The following is a 19664-nucleotide window of genomic DNA, read 5'->3' on the forward strand; positions in this document are numbered from 1 at the left end:
AACCCTGTACTCAGAGAAGCTCTTCAGGCCAACCTTGGATCTAGAGAAGTTCTTCAGACCAACCCCTGAACTCAGAGCTCTCCAGACCAACCTTGGATTTGGAAAAGCTCTTCAGACCATATCCTGAGCTCTTCAGACCAACCTTGGATCTGAAGAAGCCCTTCAGACCAACCTTTGGACCTGGAGAAGCTCTTCAGACCAACCCTGGGCCATCTCCTTGCCTCCTTCCCCACCTCTCCCCTTCTCCCTCCCGCAGCCCCAGGACGTGGCTGACGGGGAGCACCTCATTTTCCCAAGCTGCTCCCAGGGCACGTGTCCCTTCCCATCAGCCACCATCCATTTTCCCAGTTGGAAGAGCAGCCCAAGGCCCCCGCCGGTGACCAGTCCTCGCCCTCCCTACAACAAAAGCGCTACCCACATTTATATCCTCTTACTCCTACAAAAAGAAAGGATGAGTTCAGAATTCCACTGCAGATTTCGAACCTACCACGACAGCTATTCTGGAAGACACCAATTTTGCTCGGAATACGTGACGGAAGATTGAATAATTGATCATCTCCGACTAAAAAAAAAAAAAAATGGGAACAAACCTGCCTGTCTAAAGAAAAACCAGCACTGTGCTTTTCACAGTCCCCCGAACATCAACCACGCTGCAAATCTAGGCTCGGGCAATGACGACGACGACAGAAGGAGAACCCAAAAGAACACGAAGTGGGGGGATCTTTGCACCACTCAGCTGGCAAAGTGAAGATTCTGAGCTTTCCAAGGACCAAAGAGAGAGAACTTTACTATTGCTCGGTGTCAGTCATGTGTGTTACACGATTTATGTGGGAGGGGGGCGGGGGGGGGAAATCAAAGAGAGGCAGAAGATTAGAAAAAGCAGCTTTTACAAAAACCACTAAAGGATGCATAAAGTGACCCTTGCACTCGGTTTGTTGAGTTTTGTTCTTGCAAACAGACGAGGTGCTGCGGCCCAGGGGCCGGGGCACCGATGTAAGACTTGTGGAGTTGCATACAATGTTTGATTCCGGATCTGGGAAAGAGAAAACACCCAAAAACAGGGAGTTAGAAGCAAGTTCTGGAAGATCAGGGCTGCTCTCTGCACTCCTGCACCATATGGAATTTAACCATCCCTGAGGACAATTCCTTGAGCTCAGTGGTGGGATCCAATGCCAAGGATATGAAGATGGGATGCTCCCTGCTAATTGCCCACCAATTTGTCCTGGGCAGGACTAGCCCAGTAGAATGTGTCCAACAAGGAGAGATTTGGGATAAGCCCAGGGCTGGGTGGGATCTCTGCTGACTCCCGGTGTTCCCATCAACTGCATTAGTTGGACACCATGAACGAAGAACAAGCAGCTGGGATTTCTGGGATCCTGGGCATGACAGGGATGTGCAGTAACTCTGGGATTTCTGAGATCCTGGGCACAACAGGGATGTGCAGCAACCCTGAGATTTCTGGGATCCTGGGCATCACAGGGATGTGCAGCAACCCTGGTGCTCATGGACAGGATGATCTCCCAGATCATCAAGGGACATCCCCTTTTAATAGGGAAAAACCCATATCCCAGTGATGGGAGGGACTCTGGATAAGGGAATGCAGGGATAGGACAAAGGGGAATGGTTTTAAACTGCCAGAGAGGATACTGGGAAGAAATTCCTTCCTGTGAGGGTGGGGAGGCCCTGGCACAGGTTGCCCAGAGAAGTCATGGCTGCCCCATCCCTGGAAGTGTCCAAGGTCAGGCTGGCTAAGGTTTGGAGGTTAATTTATGCCCAAGGGTGGAGCAGAGGGATCACTCACATGGATTGGCCAGTGGATTACCAGTGTGGAGGTACGTAGCTGTAGGTGGGGGTTCCTTGAGCCCTGTACGTTGGCACGGACACGGGATGTGCTCCAATGGCGGTGTGTTGGGGGGTGGTCAACAAGGTTCCTGCAAGGGAAACACGGATCAAGGAGAATTCCCTCAGGGAAGTGGTGCCCATCCCAGGGGCAGGAACAGCACCAGCTGCCTCCTTTTAGCTTTTCCATCATCCCAAATATTCTTCTGCCCATGAGACCTCACTGGAAGGTGCCGGACTTGTGGTTGGGATCAACCAGCGCCATGAGGAATAAACACACCTGAAGCTCCAGCGTGTTTTCCATGGTACTTTTGGTCATCACCTCATCTTTTTAAGGGTTTTCCTTGTTTTTTTTCCCCAGTTTCCTTGTCTCTAAAGACCAGCCCAGCTGACCTGCTGACATCTTTTACCCACTGAAGGCACTGGGCTAAACTACGACAGGGGACTGAAACATCCAAGGAACAAACTGGAAGGGATGAGGGATGCAAAGGGAGGTAAGAAAAAAACCCCAAGAGCTCTTCCAGGGAAAACTGGGATGAGCTTTGCCACTTATCTCCCAGGAGTTCTTTTGCTTCCTTTAAACCCCCAGAGTCTTGAGATGTAGCAGGATTGATCCTCTCCCAGCCATGAAGGCACTGCCTGGTGTAACCTCTTTTTTCAGCCAGAGGAATTTTAAGCTGGAATTTGCACAGTGCCTACATGGGAAGGGAGAACAGCCCTGGACTGCTCTGTTCCCGGAGCAACTGGTTGCTCAAATCAAATTCCTGGTTTCTGGGTATCTCTCTACAAATTAATGGAATTCTAACACATCCCACATGCATTAATTAATCCACTTCTCAGAGTAAGCAACAGCAAAAATCTCCAAGTGGTTCCTGTCACACCCCTCCCTGCTTGGAACAGGGCTTGCATCCCATAATAGAGCCCTATTTCCCAGCCAGTGCAGATGCAAAAGGATGAATGATGCATTTCTTGGCATAATTCAATATACAATAAGAATTGTTAATGAGAGAAATACAGGCTTTGGAAACAAATAAACCCAGCCCATCACATGCCAGCAATCCAAGGAATCCTGCACATAAAACATGGAGGAATTGGGAGAGAGAAACCAAGGATACTGTCGAACAAAAACAAGGCCATAAGAGCCCTAAAAAAAGAGAACTTGAGGAGAGAAATCCAACTGTTTGGAGTGGACAAACCTGGGGATTCCCATACTTATGGGACAGTCAGAGGAAAGAGTTTAAGGTTGGGAATTTTTCATCTGGGATAAATCTCCTGCATGGGCTGCCTGGATACATCCCACCAAGAGATGGAAGTGCAGGGCATGGAAAGACTTCCCTGCTTACCTGCTGACATGGCCATGGTGGTCCCGGCGACCATTCCCATGGCCACTCCGTTGGTCCTGGGCGCGGCCACCGGAGCGGGATAGATGGCCGACGGGATACTGTTGGGCTGGACCACGGTGGTGTGATGGATGACGTGGGGCTGCGCCGCGTACACCGGCTGGGTGTAATAAGCTCCCTGGTGGAGAAGGAGGGGAAAAAACCCACCGTCATTCCATGTTTTTACAGAGCCTTCCCAACCTAAACAATCCCAGGATTCAAGCGCTGCCAAAGGGCTGGTGCTTCCCAGGGTCTCTCTCCTGTGACTTGTGAGACCTGGGCAAGGAATGGTGAAGCTGACCCTGTGGATGTGTGGGATGGATGGAGGCAACGGGACTGAGCGGGGATCAGCATCACGGATCAAGGAGTCAATCCATCAGGGACAAACCTCCATTTGGTGGGATGAAATAGGACCTGGACACCAAGACTTTGGCTGCTGGTGTGGAAAAGGAACAAGAGATGGAAGAAAAGGATAAGGGGCTCTTGGATGATCCCAAGGTGCTTGTTTGGGACGTGTATCATCTCCTTGGGTTTCCAACAGGGCTCCAAAATCCAGGCTGCCCAGACTCAAGAGACTCTGGAAACAAGGGAATAAAAGGAGCCAACAGAAAAAGCTCCACACCCAAAACAATGAAGGGCCTGAAACATGAGGGACAGAAAGGCCATCTCCAGGACAGGCAGCTCCAGGGCTGCTGGAGAAGTTGGTCTTTGGACATTAAAGAGGAGAGGAAAAGCCAGGGAAGCTGAAGGGCCAGATGGCTCTGGGAAGCTCATGATCTTCAGTGGGAATGGGAATTAAGGTGGTTTTTGGAGGACATCTGGCCTGAACTGCATCCCTGCAGAGGCTCTTGATCCCAGCACATGGCTGGAGGTGGTGGCCGTGCAGCAGCAGGGAAGGTGGGCCTGGAAATCCCATCCAGGTACTGAGGGAGGAGCTGCTCCGGGAGGACACGAATCCGGGTCATGGCTGGTGTTGGTGAAGGGGACACAGGGGAGGTGGCAGGAGGGTGATGCCAATGACCAGCAGCAAAGGGACCTTGGGGTGACCCCAACTCACCCGGGGCCTTGGGGAAGAGCAGTGTTTGAGAGCTGGGCTGGGTGGGGAGAGTGGGGTGCAGGGATCACCCAGGACTATCCCTGGCAGCCACTGTGATTCGGGAGGAAAGGCCCCAATTCCCAACAGGGCCAATCCACTGGGATGCACCCTGACATCCAACAGAGGAGGCAGAAGAGACACCCCACCATCCCGAAGTCCCACCACAAGCTTCTCCACCCTGCGGTGGGCATGGGCACTCAGCCCTGGGAGCCGAGGAGACTCCCACAGGGAGCTTGGAGCCGTGTTGGGATGTGGTGAGGAGGCCCCACGCCCCGGGAGGCCCCACCTACCTGTGTGTACAGGTTCTGCTGGGGGTAGGCACTTCGGATGGGGTACATGGCAGTCTGGTACGGGTTGGGAGACGGCGAGTAGGGAGGAGGAGCATTGTTACTCTGGGTCGGTGGTACCTTGTAGGGAGTCCCTGCGGTGTATCCTGGGAAAGACAGGAGTAATTTCGGCTTTAGGCTTGGATTTGCAGTGGCAGAGCTGGGTCACACACATGTGAGGAGCTCGGGGTGCTGGTCATGGAGCACTGGCTGCTCCCTGGGCATGGAGGGACACACCAGCATCTACTGATATCCCATGGAGAAGGATTTGCCCAGAGGAGAGGCTGCTCTACCCCTGGAAGCATCCAGGGGTGGAGCAGCCTCTCCAAGGCCAGGCTGGACAGGGCTTGAAGCAACCTGGGATAGCAGAAGGTGTCCCTGCCCATCACCAGGGTTTGGAACAAATCCCTTCAAGATCCCACACCATTCCAGGATTCCAGGATTCTGTGACACCCACCAGGGGAAAATGATGGGTGCCTTGAAGTATTTCATCCCTTGAAGGCTCTGTGGTCCTCACAGGGCAGATTGGAATTGTTCTCTTTCTTCTGCTTGGATTTAAGGAAAAGGAAATGCATCCCCTGGTCTTGCCCATTATCCGGAGCATCCAAGTCCCACACTGAGACCTTATCAAAGGCCTAAAGAAACTTAAACTCATTTTCCAGCATTTAGGAGAGGCTGAGTACGTGGGGAATAAACTAAAATGAAGGATCCTGGTAGGGAGGTGCCATAAAACCTCATGGAAGGTGCAACATCTAAGGAGCAACATCTAAAGGAGGTGTGACCTGCCCTAAGGATGGGATGTCACAGCACCTGAATTCCCAACCTTTAGAGGCTCCGTTAATTAAACATTGTTGCTTAACTGCTAAATGGGGAAAAACCCCTCAAGAATACTTCAAGTTTTGCGTTTTTTTTAGGAGAAATTAAAAAAATTAAAGCCTTCAGCCTCTTGTTTTTCCATCTAGTGGATTTTATTTTTTTTTCAGTTCTGGATTCGTTTTTTCCAAGAAAGACCTTGGGAGCTGCCAGTCCTCAGCACCTGAGGGGTGTCTGGAGGTGGGGACAACAACAAGCCTTTAAGCTCCAGTTTCTGTTAAAATTGCTGATTTCACCAAACAAGATCTAATTTTTTACTAATTACAAGCTGGGATTTTTCCAAATATTCACACACACAACTTGGTCAAACCTGGCCTGGTGTGAATTTAGGCACCATGTCCTAGGTCCCCAGAGAATTGTAGGGACATCCCTTTTCCAAGAGAAAGCCTCCCAAAGGCTTTTAAAAGGTTCTGCCTTATCAGGGAGCTTATCAGCCCTCCCAGAGGCACCGTTTGTCCTCCTCAGGGATGAGATTCCAAGGCTCCACCTGGAAAAGCCTGTTTGACCATGATCCCTGAGCAGTATCTCCTCCCCCTGCTTCTGCTCAGCCAGAATTTCAGCCCTGTCCCTTGAAAATCAGGCTTTAGTTTGGAATTCTTTCCATTTAAATGGGGTAGGAAATAATGTCCCTTTGGAGATAAACGCCAGGTCACTCCTGGGGACCAAACAGTTGAGGGAGGGGTTTCACCTTCTCCACTTCCAGGAGGATTCCTCCTCTGGAGGAGCAGCAGGAGCGTCAGTGCTCTCCTTTCTCATGGCTTTAACACATCCATCAAGTCCAGGATGGACCAGGCTCAGAGCAGCCTGGCCTAGTGGAAGGCACCCAAGACAGGAAGGTCGGAAGGAGGTGGTCTTTAAGATCCCTCCCAACCCAAATATGATTCCAAAGAACCCCATTCCTAAATAAACACCCAAAAGGGGTCCAGATCAGGCAATCAAACCCCGGAGAGGAAAAGTGTCTTTACTGAAAGCTGCAGAAGAGGCCTGGTAGGTTCTGTTCTCGGTGCCGGTGTCCACCGGGAGGTGGAAGGTGCCCTCGGTGGCACAGGACGAGGAGGTCTGAGGCCAGGCTTGCTTCATCAGGAGGGTGGCTTGGGTGGAGGCAGAGAAGAGGAGTCACACACACAGCAGTGGAGAGACAATTCCCACATTTATGGAATCATTTTGCTGCTCTTTCCCTTCCACTCCCACCTTTTACAGACAACAACTGAGCTGAGGGACCTGCAGATCTGTGTCCACCATCCCTCCCCAGATGGTCACCTCTGTCCCTCCAAACAGCCTGGGGGTTGAGCCTGGGGCGTGAGGCATTTTATTCCCAGGAAAACCCTTGGAGGCACCACCACTGGTCACTGTGACCGTCCTGTCCCAGCGCTGGGTGGTCCTCAGGAACTCTGGGAAGGCCAGTAGTGGCTTTGGGCAGGTCTTCCTGTGTCCCAGTTTGTGGAAGAGTATTTATGGTGCCAAGAAAAAGAATCCAGAAGAATCTCAAGAGCCAAACCTTGTGGGATTCGAGGAGGGACCAACAGGATTCACATAGGATAAAGCTTGGAGCAACCTGGTCTAGTGGAAGGTGTCCCTGCCCATGGCAGGGGGTGGAAAGAGATGATTTGGAAGGTCCTTTCCAACCCAAGCCAGTCTGGGATTCTGTGAAACCAGGAGGTTTGTGGGAAGAGAGAGATCCAAGCCCAGTTTCTCCTCCACTCAGGCACTTCCTGCTCCAGCCTCACCCTCTCCCAAAGCTTTGGGAGTGATGAAGGATTTCCAAGCTGCCTGGTTTATTTTCCATGGCACACTGCACCCAGCAACATCCCACTGGAGACCCAACTCCAGCCCTGGGACAGAAACACTCCTTCCCTTCTGCTTTTATTCAGGATCAGATTCTTTTTTTGCCTCTGGATTTCCCAGAGGTTTTTTAATCTCCGAGACTGACACAATTTATTTCCACTCAGTCCTTCCTCTGAGGTTTTCCCTCTCCACATCAAACCCACCACAAAGTCCAGGTAATTTGGGGTGGAGATTCCCACATTCTGGAGATTAAATCACGGATTCTTGGAGAATCCATCACTTAAAGCTACAAAGAAGGTGAACCAAGGAGGCTTCCAGAACATTAATATCTCCTGGTCCTTTGAAGAGCTGCAACTCTCAGGGGTCACAAGCCAGCCATGATTATTTAATATCATTTAAGGGCCACCTCCAACCAGTGTCTTCTGGATTTGGTTTTGCCTCCCACCTTAAAATAAATAAAATCAAGAGCTTTTATTCCTTATCTGTTTAATCCAGGTGGGAACTGAGCAAACAATGTAAGTTCTGGGTCCCTACAGAGGACCCTTAGTCATATTGAAATGGGAAAAAAAAATGTATGAACCCTTCCAACCCAACCCATTCCAGGATTTCAGAGCCTCCATCCTGTCCCACAATTCCTGATTTTGGAATTCTCTCATTCTGCAATGCAAGGGCATTGCTGTAAACCGTCCTTCTCCCCTGCATTATTAATAAGTGCAGCTAAAGGCTCCAGGAGGAAAGTGTGTGTCCTACTTTCAGGAAAATAAAAAGAGAAGCCTTGATGAAGGGAGTTAAACCACAACAACCACTGTGGGAAGGCAGAAAGCCTGGGAGGGAACAGGCAGTTTAATGAAGACATATATTATTTTATTTTTATTGTGTCTCTGCAGATGCTCATTTTTACCAACTTAAAAGGCCTTTTTTTGGAAGAAGAGTATCCTAAAAAAATCCTAAATAAATGCTGGTTTATTGCAACCAGCAGAGTTTGCAATGCTGGGGGTTTGTCTTGTGTCTCTCCCTCTAAAAACTGGAAAAAAGCAACAGGAAAATCACACAAGGCAGGAACCTGAATTGGAATTCGTAGAACCCCAGAATATCCTGAGCTGGAAGGGACTCACAAGGATCATGGAGTCCAACTCATCCTTTTGCTTGGGAAAGGCTCCTTTAGAATAAACAGGTGAGGAATTTATCCTATTCTGGGGCTCAAACATCAGCAAAAATCCACCAGAAACCTGACACTGGAAGAGGGATCACGACTGGCTCCACTTCCCTATTCCTACAGTGCCAGTCCCAAGAAGATCCATAGGATCCTACAATGGTTTGGGTTGGGAGGGATCTTAAGGATCATCCAGTTCCAACCCCGTGCTGTGTGGAGGAACACCTTCCACTCCAAGCTCCAGGCCAACATTCCAGAATGCTGCAGGATTTACATCCCTGGCTGAGCAGGGAGGACGTTGCCAGGCTCTGGCAGGACAAGCTACTAATAAATTTATGGGCTTTTTCTTAGTCTGTGGAGCTCTTTTCCCTTTATTCTTCCAGTGGTTTATCCTCCAGGAGAATTTCAGGGTGGCCAGCACAGGAACAAAACTCATTTCCTAAGGTTTTCAGCGGGAAGAAATGCAGCTAAAGACCTTCCCAGAAGCACACCAATCCAAATAAAACCCAACAGATCCCTGGGAATACCAGGGGGAAATGAGATTTTATGGACAAGAAAGCAGCTGGTGCTGTCAAAGGGGAAGAAGAATTCCCAGGTTTGGCCCAAGTTTGTGAAGGACAGGAGGAGACACAGGGACAGACTCTGGCAGTGTCACGGGAAAGACATGGCATGGGAGATCCAGACCCCAAACAGGACACAGCTCCTGACATTCCTGCAGCTGTGGCATGGAAGGAGAGCAGGACATACATAGAGAAGGGAATCAATGCCATCAATCTGCTGATATCCCAGTGCTGAGGGCTGCAAAATTCCTGGGATTCGTATCAAGATATAACTCGTGGCTGCAAAGTGCTTTGCAACGCAGACAAATATTCCCAAAGGAAGGCGTGAAGTTAACGGCAGAGTTAGGAAGGGAAGAGCCCAACAGAGGCTCCTTCCCAGGAAGGGATTGGCTGACAAGCACATGGAAACTGCTGGAATTCCCTCCTCCACAGAGGGGTTTTTACCTGGGGCGTAGCCGGGGCTGCTGGTCGGGTACATGTTGGGGTTGTAGGCCGGGGCAGCTGTGGGATATCCCGTGGGATAACCTGGAATGAGAGCAAACAAATCCGGATTTTTATCAACAGGCAGCCAGGATAACATCCCCGGAAAGCAACAAACATGTGTGAGCAGAGAGGGAACGGGCACAGCTGGGAGGGAAAACACGGTTGTATTCCAGGGTGTAGGAAGAACTGGGAATGTGCTCCACGTGAGACCATCAATATTTCATCCTTATTCCTGTAGAAAATGAGGGTAATGACTAGAATGCAGAAAACAGGGATGTGCACTGGGCTTGGAAGAAAAGCACCGAGGAAACACATGCTCTGAATGTTGAATTCAGCCATGGAAAACCGACTTGGAAAGGTTTTCCTTGGCTGCACGGCAGCATTGGCAGAGCTCAGCACCTAGTCCAGTGCTCAGCGCTCCCATTATCCAGAGTTTCCTGCTGAAGGGACGCTGTAGGAAAACATGCCAGGCTAGTTTTCACTCCTGGCTGCACAAGTGCCATCCCGGGAGGGCCCCGATTCCCTGCCAGGCCACCTGGAAGGAACGCGTGCGGCAGCTCCGACCCCTCGGAGCCGCGGGAGGGGATTTAATGGGCTCTTTGGAAAAGGCTTCAGTTTTCATCAGCTTCACTTGGATGGGTCATGGAGAGTTCAGGGAGAATCACCTGAGCAGGGCTGGACAGACTCTGAGTGCCCCACACCCACTGCAGGTGTCTGATCCAACTCTCACTCCATGGAAGTTCTTGTTCTCCGTGGATTCCACGGACAAAAACCTCCCCACCTTAGGCTGCTCCATTTTCACAGAATCATGGAATACCCTGAGCAGGAAAGGACCCACAAGGATCATCCAGTCCAGCTCCAGGACACCCCAGCAATCCCCCCCGTCCCTGAGGGTGTCGTCCAAGGGCTCCTTGAGCTCTGGCAGGTTTGGAATTGCCCACCCTGGGGAGCCTGTTCAGTGCCCAACCACCCTCTGGGGGAAGAATCTTTCCCTAAGATCCAGTCTAACCCCCCCCAGCACAGCTCCAGGCATCCCCTCAGTTCCTATCCCTTGTCACCATTTTGCTTTGCTTTCCTTCCACTTCCTGGAGGTCTTCCCTCCTGGAAACAGCAACACTGGGATAACTCCATCCCTTCTCACGTGCTCCTGCACAAATCCCTTGGACAGACCAAGCAGGACACGTTAATCCTTCTTTTCTGGTGGAGAATTTGGCTTTGCTGAGCTTGCCACCACAGTTTGTCCCCTTGAACACCATCACAGAGCACAACCAACCCAAGGGTGACAAAGTGACCCTTGGAGAGTCCTCCTTCCATCAGACACTGCCAAAAAAGGCTGGAAAGATTTAATTAGCAGTCAATTCATACTCCTCTTTTTTTAATATTTTAGAACATTAAAATATTAAAAATATAACAGGTCTGGCCTCCCCCTTTCTGAGTATCCACACAATGCCATTGGAATCTCTCCCTCCACGCCCCAAATCTCTTCCACCACGTGCCAATTCCTAAACCCCGTGGCCAAATTCTGAGGTTCACTGGAATAAATCTCAATCACCACTCGTGGCCACTGTAGTGGAATAAATGACTGTGTGTTCTACCCTCTCATTTTCATCAGGGATATGTTTGGCTTCTAAATCAGGTTAATTAAAAATTGCTGGAGTTAATGTTGGCTAAGCAGCAGTTTAACAGGGTTTTTTTTTAGGCATGAAACTCCATTGTTGTCGTACTCAGGAATATCTGAAGCCTTTCAGCAATCAAGGAGCTCCTCAGAAGGTTATTTGCAGCCTCAGTGATTGCAGGTGGAACATAAATGATGATCCTCAATCACAAATATCCTGCTCACCCTCCACTTCATTAGAAGAGAATAATTTCTTCTCCAGAACGTTCATCATTCCACAGTCTTCCCATTTCCTCCATGATCCCACTTTCCACCCTGACCTGCCTGGCCAGGGGTGTTAAACCAACTCCACTTCACTCCAAGGGTATTTTCCCTAAAATTCTCCCAACTTGACACACAGTCCAGTAGAATCCCAGGATGGTTTGTGTGGGAAGGGACCTTAAAGACACCCTAATTCCATGGGCACAGGTGGTGATGGCTGTCCGTGTACCCTGCTCATCCACGAGGGATGGGATCCAGGTGACAAACTCATGGAGCACCAAGAGGTTCTCCTGATCTTTGCAGCTGGGTAATGCCCCCAGACAATTCCTGAATCCCCTAATCTTTAATAACAGTCCTTAATTGAGTCTGAACCATGACAAATATAGTCCTGGGTGGCCATGAGTTCCACCTGAGACACCTCCAGCACCTGCTGGTAAATCCAGCAAAAAAAACACCTCTAAAAGCCACCTCTAAAAAAACCACTTCTAAACCCACCTCAAAATACCACCCCCAAAATTTCCAGTATTGAGGGGTTTTAGAAAAACCAGCCTGAAATAAATCCAACCACTCTCAGACCACAGGAAAACTGTGGCTTTGGGACAGGTTTTCCAGCCAGACACTTCTTGAGACTCCAGGGTTATTTTGGGCAGGTGGAGACAAAGGTGTATTTATGGAATTATGGGATCACTGAGGTTGGAAAAGACCTTTAAGGCCATCGAGTCCAACCCAGCACTGCCAAGGCTACCATGTCCCCAAGTGCCACATCCACACCTACTTTAAAACCCTCCAGGTTGGGACTCAACCACTGGTCTTTCTCCTTTTTTGGGGGGTTTAAGGGGAAAGAGAGATGGGGTTTGTTTCTTGTCTCTTCTTCATCTCCCAAATAACCCCAAACAAGCCTCTTCATGGAAGCAAAAGCTGTAGTCCCTCAGGATGATCCACATTCCATGGGTGTCTGGATCCAAGAATCAGGAATGGGCTCAGGAGTGTCTGATTTTCCCCCCTGGAAATCCCTGTTCCTCAGACAGATCCTGCTCCCTTCCTGCCACATCTTGTCACCCTGAATCAAAAAATAACAAGTAAGAGGATCAAACCCCCTTGACATGAAAATATCAGGGACAGAAGGAAAATATCCTTTCCTTTCTCCTTGTATGCATTTGCCCCTGAAGGGCCCCTGGCTCTGCTAGGCCTTGTGATGATGCAGAAACAGAAAATGAGGTGAAAACACATTGAACAAAATTGATGAGACTCCTCGCCCAAGAAATCAAAAGTTGTTCTCTGCCTTTATTTTAATTTAATATCATCTCCACAATCAATAGGAGCAAGGAAGCCAGTGTTCATTTGATGTTCTCCCCAGGGAAAACACACAGCTCTGGGAAGAGCTGCTGCAAAAACTCCAACAAACAACCAGGACCACGTGGGGCTGCAGCAAGGAGGTGTTTTAGAGCTGCCTTTAATTTTTCATGTATATTTTTCAGATTTCTGGGCTGTTTTCTCCAGCTCTGCTCACCCCTTTCCTTCTGGTGTGATGCTGCTTTGGATTAATGGCTTTTAGGCTCCCTCTTTTTAGGAGATGAATTGTAAAGGGGTTCAGGAAGTAGATTTTAAAAGAGGGGTTTAAGTGCCTTTGGGGTCAGATCAGGGGTGGAATCCCCATCCCTGAAAGTGTTCAAAATCCCTGTGGATGTGGCACTTGTGACATGGGTCAGTGGTGCCCTTGGCAGCGCTGGGGGAGTGGCTGGATTCAATGATCCTGGAGGACTTTTCCAACCCAAATAATTCCCTTATTCTGTTTTACTAATTCTCCCCTAACCCTCTGCAAACCAGTTTGTTTCTGCTGAGCTTCGAAGCTGCAACAGCCCCAGGACGATTTCGCCTCAGCCAGATGAAGCCAAAGTATTTTCCCCTGCCAAACACCCTCATGTTCTATTTTAAGCTCATCCACCTCATTCTTTATTGCCCACACCTCAGAAACTCTTCAAAAACAGGATTTATGAGCATTTTCTGAGGGTAAAAACACGAGCAACCTTATGTCTTCAGTTTTGTGCTGCTGGAAATCCACTTTCTTCGGTCCAAGTGGGAATTTATTCCTGCCCAAAGTCACGTGTTGTGACACGAAAAGTGCAAGTTTGGTACTTGAGGAATTACCCCAGAAGTGAGAAATTGGAGAGCAGACACCACGTGGGCATCCTGGCACAGCTCCATCAGAGCCAGACTGGCAGCAACGCTCCCGAATGTCGATTACTGGGAGAAGTGACTCTGGAAAAATATGGGATGGATGGGTGATACAGGGAAAACAGCTGAGCAGGACATCTGGGAGCTGATCCTGCGTGGGAAACGAGCTTCCAGAGGTGAAGAGCTGCAGCATTTTGGAAAAGACTTGTGGCAGAAGTGTCAACAAACCTTCTTCTCCCATCCGAAGCCTTTCTCCATCCGGAGGGATCTGCCCAGCCCAACTTGCTCCTCACCCCCTGAGCTCTGGGATTAGGCCATGCATCTCCTCCTGCCTTTTGGGGAGTTGTCCCCCAAGGAATATCCCTCAATATCTCTGAACAGCTTCTTACCCAGGGCACTTCCTAGACCTTCCCTGCTCTGTGGGAACTCTGGAAAACATCCCCTGCTGAACCCAAAAGGAATTGCTCTGGATTTATCCCCCCTTAATTAGGAGTGCAGCTGCTCTGTCGCCCAGCTGACACACACCAGGAGTTCCTGCCCCATCACTTGTCCACCCCCTCACACAAACACCACCCCCACCATCAGGCTGCTGTTTTAGGGGTCCCCCTGCCCTGGTGGACACGAGGCTGCCCAAAGGGCAACTTTTCCATAGCCCAGCTCTTAATTCATCAGCCAGAGCCTTTTGTCATGAGGGACTGACACCCCAAGGGCTCTCAGGATGGGACAGGTGTGATGAAATGACTGCACAGCTCATTGTCAGGGTGTTTGGAGATGTTCCTGTCCTGCCAGAACTCGGGTCCAACTGGGTGCCAAACCATCCCAACACATCTCATCCCTTAACTTCACTGATCCCAATGTGATTTTGGCCTTGAGCAGTTTAAATCTTTTGTACTGAAACGCCTTTTGGAGCTCAAAATGTACATTCCCCAAGTCACTGAGTTTTCCAAACCAAATTTAAGTCTAGGAAGAGTCTCCAACTCAGGAGGGCAGAGCTGAAACCCTCCTGGACTGACCCTGGTTTGTTTTATGCTTAACACCCCGAATTATAGGAATCTGAGTTTTGCCACCTCCCAAAAGCACCTACAGCAGAAAGGATGGCAGGACCTTTTCCTTTTTCCCTAATCCCACAGATCCATCCAGCAGTGGCACATTTTTGGATGCATTTCCATGTCAATTCTACCCAAACCTCTCCAGGATAAGCTCCAGATGTGCCAGTGCCCCGCGATGCTGGAGGGAGCCCGGGGATTTATTTTCCACCCATCATCCCACGTAACCACAGACATCCCATCACTCCTCCAGCCCACTCCTGCTAAATGGATGTAAAAATAGAGGGAAGGCTGAGAAGCAAGGGTGGGACCACTCTGAAGAGCAACTTAATGGATGGTTGAGAATCCAGCATTTCTGAAGTCTCTGGATAATAAACACATTCATTCCCATGAAAAAGTGCCACCCCCTCATTACTGTTCCAAGCCTCAGCAGCCCAGGAGCAGAGCAGGCAAACGTGTTCACAGACACAGCAGCTGCTTCCAAAAGAGATTTGCTCTCACATTTAACAACCTCTTTCCAGGAGACCTTTAAACTTGGGTCTTTTTTCACCTGAAAGGTCCTTTATATAAGTAGGAACTTTTCTTCCTCCTTCCCCAGGGCCATGCAAAGCTCATCTTCACGTGGCCTGGGATCACTGCTCCTGCTGCTTCCCAATTTTAAATACTCCTGGCCACATAGAGCAGGGATTCTGACCCTGTGCTCAGGTTGTCACTGTCCTGGACATGTGTTGTGCCATCTCTATTCCCAAGGCACTCGTGGAAATCAGGATGGTTTGGGTTGGAAGGGACCTTAAAGCCCATCCAGTCCCACCCCCTGCCATGGGCAGGGACACCTTCCACTGTCCCAGGTCGCTCCAACCTGGCCTTGGACACTTCCAGGGATGGGGCAGCCACAGCTTCTCTGGGCAACCTGTGCAAGGGCCTCACCATCCTCACAGCCAACAATTCCTTCCCAATATCCCATCTAACCCTGCCCTCTGGCAGTAAGAAGCCATTCCCCCTTGTCCCATCACTCCATGACCTTGTCAGAATTCCCTCTCCATCTCTCTTCCACACCTCCTTCCATCTCCTTCCTTTCCTTCCCTGGGATCACAGCTTGATCCAGAGGGTGGGGAATTCTACTGGTGTGAAATCACAGACACCCTGAAGGAGTTTTCCTGATGGATCATCCACATCTTACATGGCAAGCACAACAAAACCAAGGGCAGGATCTCCACAGGCATCACAGGTAACACAACCTTCCCTCTGAAACCTTCAGTATAAACCCCAAAAATCTGACAAAACCCATAAGAATGGGGCAAAAAAACTATTCTCTTTTTATGTCCTTTTCCTTTATATTGCACAGACTCATTTGAAAGAACTGCTGGATGTCCTGGGAATGGCAGAGGTGCCTTTGGCAGGAAAGAGGATGGAGAGAACCCCTCTGGTGCTGGCTCAGTGTGACATGGGCTGTTTGTGTCCATTCCAGAGGGTCACAGTGTTGACACAATGAGGCCCTGCCTGCCTGGAGGAGATTTTCCCAGCTGGAGGTCAAAGACAAGGGGATGGATGGTGGGGCCTCCCTGCCCAGAGGAGCTGGAGATTCCTGGTTTCTTGGGAATCAGGCAGGGAGAGCAAGGAATTTGCACAGATCTCTGAGATCTCAGTGGGACCTCGTGGTCACAGGATGCCACAAATCAGCTTGGAGCTGTTGCCTTCACCATGCCAGGGAATTTGGAGACTTTACAAGCCCAAAAAGATCTTAGGAAATACCAGGAGCAGTTTTGGACAATCACTGCCCTCGTTTTCTCTTGCTCAGGGAAAACCTGCTTTCAGCTCATTTTGTTTTAGCTGTCGGACAAAAGAGATGATTCCCATTTCCATCCTTATCCCAGTTCCACCTCAGTTTTACTCCCCACAAAGCTCCCAGGCCCTCCAGCAGCTGTCTGGGGACAGGAGAAGCAAAACTGTGAGCAACTGTCCAAAACCATTAGAGAGACACTTGATAACTTGGTAAAAAATAAACCACAGTGACAGGACTTGTCAAACTGTCAATCAATGTCACTTCTGGGCCACAGACATGTGTCACATCCTCTCCTGTGCTGGCACAAGTCTCTGTGGGGGAGAAGTTCAGGAAAATTCATTCCCGATTGACACTCCCTGCAATTATTTAATTAATTCTGTGTTTGATGACTCCAAAGGAAGAGCCTGATGAAACAAAAGGGTTTGTTTCTCCTCAGAAAGTGTCATAAAGAAGCCATTACAGATTTCCTTAAACACTGAACTGTGGCTCAACCTTTTCCAATAACGTTTCCCAGCCTGGAAAAGTGAAGGGAAATCCCTTTTTTTTCCAAAGGTTTTCTGGGACAAGTGGCTGTTTCCTGCACAAGAGAGCTTGTTCCTACAGAACTTGTGGGACTGGAGGAGCTAAACACGGACTCGTCCTCAGTGTTGAGTTTTGGGGTGTCAGAGATGCCTCCTCAGACAGGAATTTTCCAGGAAAAGCAGGAAGGAACCTGCTTGGAAAAATGATGGTAAAAAGCTCCTTATTGGTCACAGGTTACTTTTATTTTTATTTACTCAGCCCAGCTCAGATGCTGGAATTTAATACCTTAAAACTGGTGGTATTCCAGGTGTGCTGCCAAAGACAAAATCGTGGTTCCTCGTGCCCTGAGAATGATCAAGGATTAATGCAAAAAACCTGCCCAGGAATCAATCAATTAATCAGTAATCAATGGGCTAATTAAGCACAAACATTGTCCTGCTTCCTATCTCTGTGTTTTACACTCCTCTGGCATAGGAAGATTGATTCCAGTCCTGATTCCAACAGAGACAGCCTTGATTCACACCCTTCAACAAGGTCTCTGGGGACACCAAATTCCCTACTCCAGCTCATTTTAAAACCAGACAATTCCAGAAGGGCCACAACGATGTTGCAAATTAAATCACTGCCCCAAAAGGGCCGATTTTAAAATTGTGAACCCAGGAATTTTCATCTGCAAAGCGAAAAATTCCAAATGAGAAAATATTTAGGGTTGTTGGAAGAGGCCAAACTCAGGGAGACTGAGGGTTTAGGGATCACAGCATCCCTAGATATTGAATTCTGAAATCCTAATTAACTTCCAATTGTCCATATGGTATTTTGGCCATTTTGGCCTTGGACCAGGACAGCGAATTGCTCCCAAATCCATTGGCTCCAGACAAGCAGAGTAGCAGATGGAGCACAGGCAGAGTATTAATAAAACCAGTTTTTGGGTGTTAAAAGGCTTTAATGGGCCTCTCACACATATTTGGGCCAGATTAGATCCAAGTTGTCCTTGGGGGAAACTGAGAATCCATAATATTTGAACTGGCAAAACTCCACAGCCTGTTTGAAAATAAAATCTAATTCCACCGGCTTGGAAGTGCAAAGGTTCTGTCAGAAGAGATCCCACAAAGATCCCTCATCCTGAGGTTTTGGTTGTTCATTTCCCAGCCAAGGGCTGGGATGAGATTTCCTGATTCCCAGACCCCTGGGAAACTCACCAGTTCCTGCTCAACTCCAATTCCATTCTATTCTATTCTATTCAAATCCATTCCATTCCACTCCATCCCATCCCACCCCATTCTATTCCATTCTACTCTATTCCATCCCATTCCATTCCAATTCCAATTCCAATCTATTCTGCTCTATTCAAATCAAATCCATTCCATCTCATCTCATCCCATTCCATTCCATTCCATTCCAATTTCAATTCCAGTCTATTCTATTCCATTCCATTCCATTCCATTCCATCCTATTCTACTCTGTTCCTTTGTTCTGTTCTACCCCATCCCATCCCATCCCATCCCATCCCATCCTGCCTTTCTCTCCTCCACATCCAACTCCTCATCTCATCCCACCTCATCCAGCGCAGCCAAGGCAAACTCCCCTCTGTGCACATCCCCTTCCCACCCAGGATCCATCCACAGAATCCCTGGATCCACCCAAACCCAGCTCCACCAAAGCCATTCCCACCACGTTTCCCAGATCCTCTGTCACCTGTGGCAGATTTTGCTTTGCCAGCCCCAAACCTCCCAAATTCCTGCAGTCCAACACCTCCAAACAGATCTTTTACCACCCACAGGTGCCTCTCCTGCTCCCTAACTCCTGCCCTCCCTTTTCCATAGGCTGGGAGCTGTATCCTGCCCTCGGTAAGATCCTGGAATATCCATCTATTAACAGTCCCTCACCTGTCCAAGTGCAAATCCAAGGCTCTCCACAGCCTGTCCTCCCCCTCCTGAAATGTCTCTTCCTGTCACGTTCAACCCTCCCCATTCTACTGGAACAGCAGCATTTTAATCCTGGAATATTAAAGACTCTTCCAAGCAGGCACTTCAAAGGGAAAGGAGCCAATAAGGAACAAACAATTCCAGGTCAGGGGCTTTTCCCTGCTCAGCTCATGAAATAAAAGGTAATTTTTCCTCCCCCCTTGATTCCTGTGTGTGAATTTTAATTGCTTTTTGACATGTGCAGAGTGTAATCTCCTCCCTGTGTTGGTCCAAGGATTAGGGCAGGACCAAGGTAAAGCCAGTTTTGATTAATATGGAAATCAGAAATTACTTCCCAGAGAAACTGGGGACTGTTCCTAATGCTCCTTTATCTGTGGGGAATTACAAATACAAGGAGTAACAAGAGGCAGCTCCCTGAGCCTCCCAACAGCAAAAGATGCTGAAAGATCTCTAAAAATATATTCTAAAAGAAATATGGGATTAATACAGTTAGGAAAGGGGTCAAGCTGAAGACAAAGCGAGTTAAATCCCCACAGAACGGGGGAAATCAGTTTATCTGGGGAAAAAAAGGTGCTGAGACCACGTCATTGCTGAGTTTTACGACAATTTAATGGCTAAATTTGTTCCCAATTCAAAGCTGTTCTTGCTGAACTACAAATATTCCTCAGGACCACTCAGCTGAACTTCCAAGACCGAGGGTGGTTGAGAAGGGGTAAAAAAGGTACATCCTGGCAAGGACAAGCCTGGGAAATTCCACTGGAGTTCCCTCTGGAATCAAACACTCTGAGTGAAGAAAGAAGGTTTGAGGGGTAAAAAATCCATAAAGGGAAGGTTTGAGGGGTA

General features: G+C 48.9%; 1 protein-coding gene across 5 annotated transcripts in view; it reads right to left on the reverse strand.

Moving 5' to 3' along the window:
- Positions 1-801: 801 nt before the first annotated feature.
- The window catches only part of FAM168A (family with sequence similarity 168 member A), an 80181-nt gene continuing 61318 nt past the window's right edge, over positions 802-19664 (reverse strand). For 4 of the 5 annotated variants that reach the window (XM_027660051.1, XM_027660050.1, XM_027660049.1 and 1 more), the window contains 6 exons: positions 9456-9536; positions 6479-6604; positions 4605-4747; positions 3183-3357; positions 1802-1931; positions 802-1033 (listed from right to left, as the gene is read on the reverse strand). In XM_027660051.1, coding sequence (XP_027515852.1) covers positions 1819-1931; positions 3183-3357; positions 4605-4747; positions 6479-6604; positions 9456-9536 — 638 coding nt within the window. In that variant the 3' untranslated portion in view covers positions 802-1033; positions 1802-1818. Of the gene's footprint in view, positions 1034-1801; positions 1932-3182; positions 3358-4604; positions 4748-6478; positions 6605-9455; positions 9537-15612; positions 15647-19664 lie in introns of those variants that run through there. The other variant, XM_027660053.1, reaches the window with a different exon arrangement.

This window comes from Corapipo altera, unplaced genomic scaffold (genome assembly GCF_003945725.1).
Source record: "Corapipo altera isolate COAL_440 unplaced genomic scaffold, ASM394572v1 74, whole genome shotgun sequence".
Lineage (NCBI taxonomy): Eukaryota > Metazoa > Chordata > Aves > Passeriformes > Pipridae > Corapipo > Corapipo altera.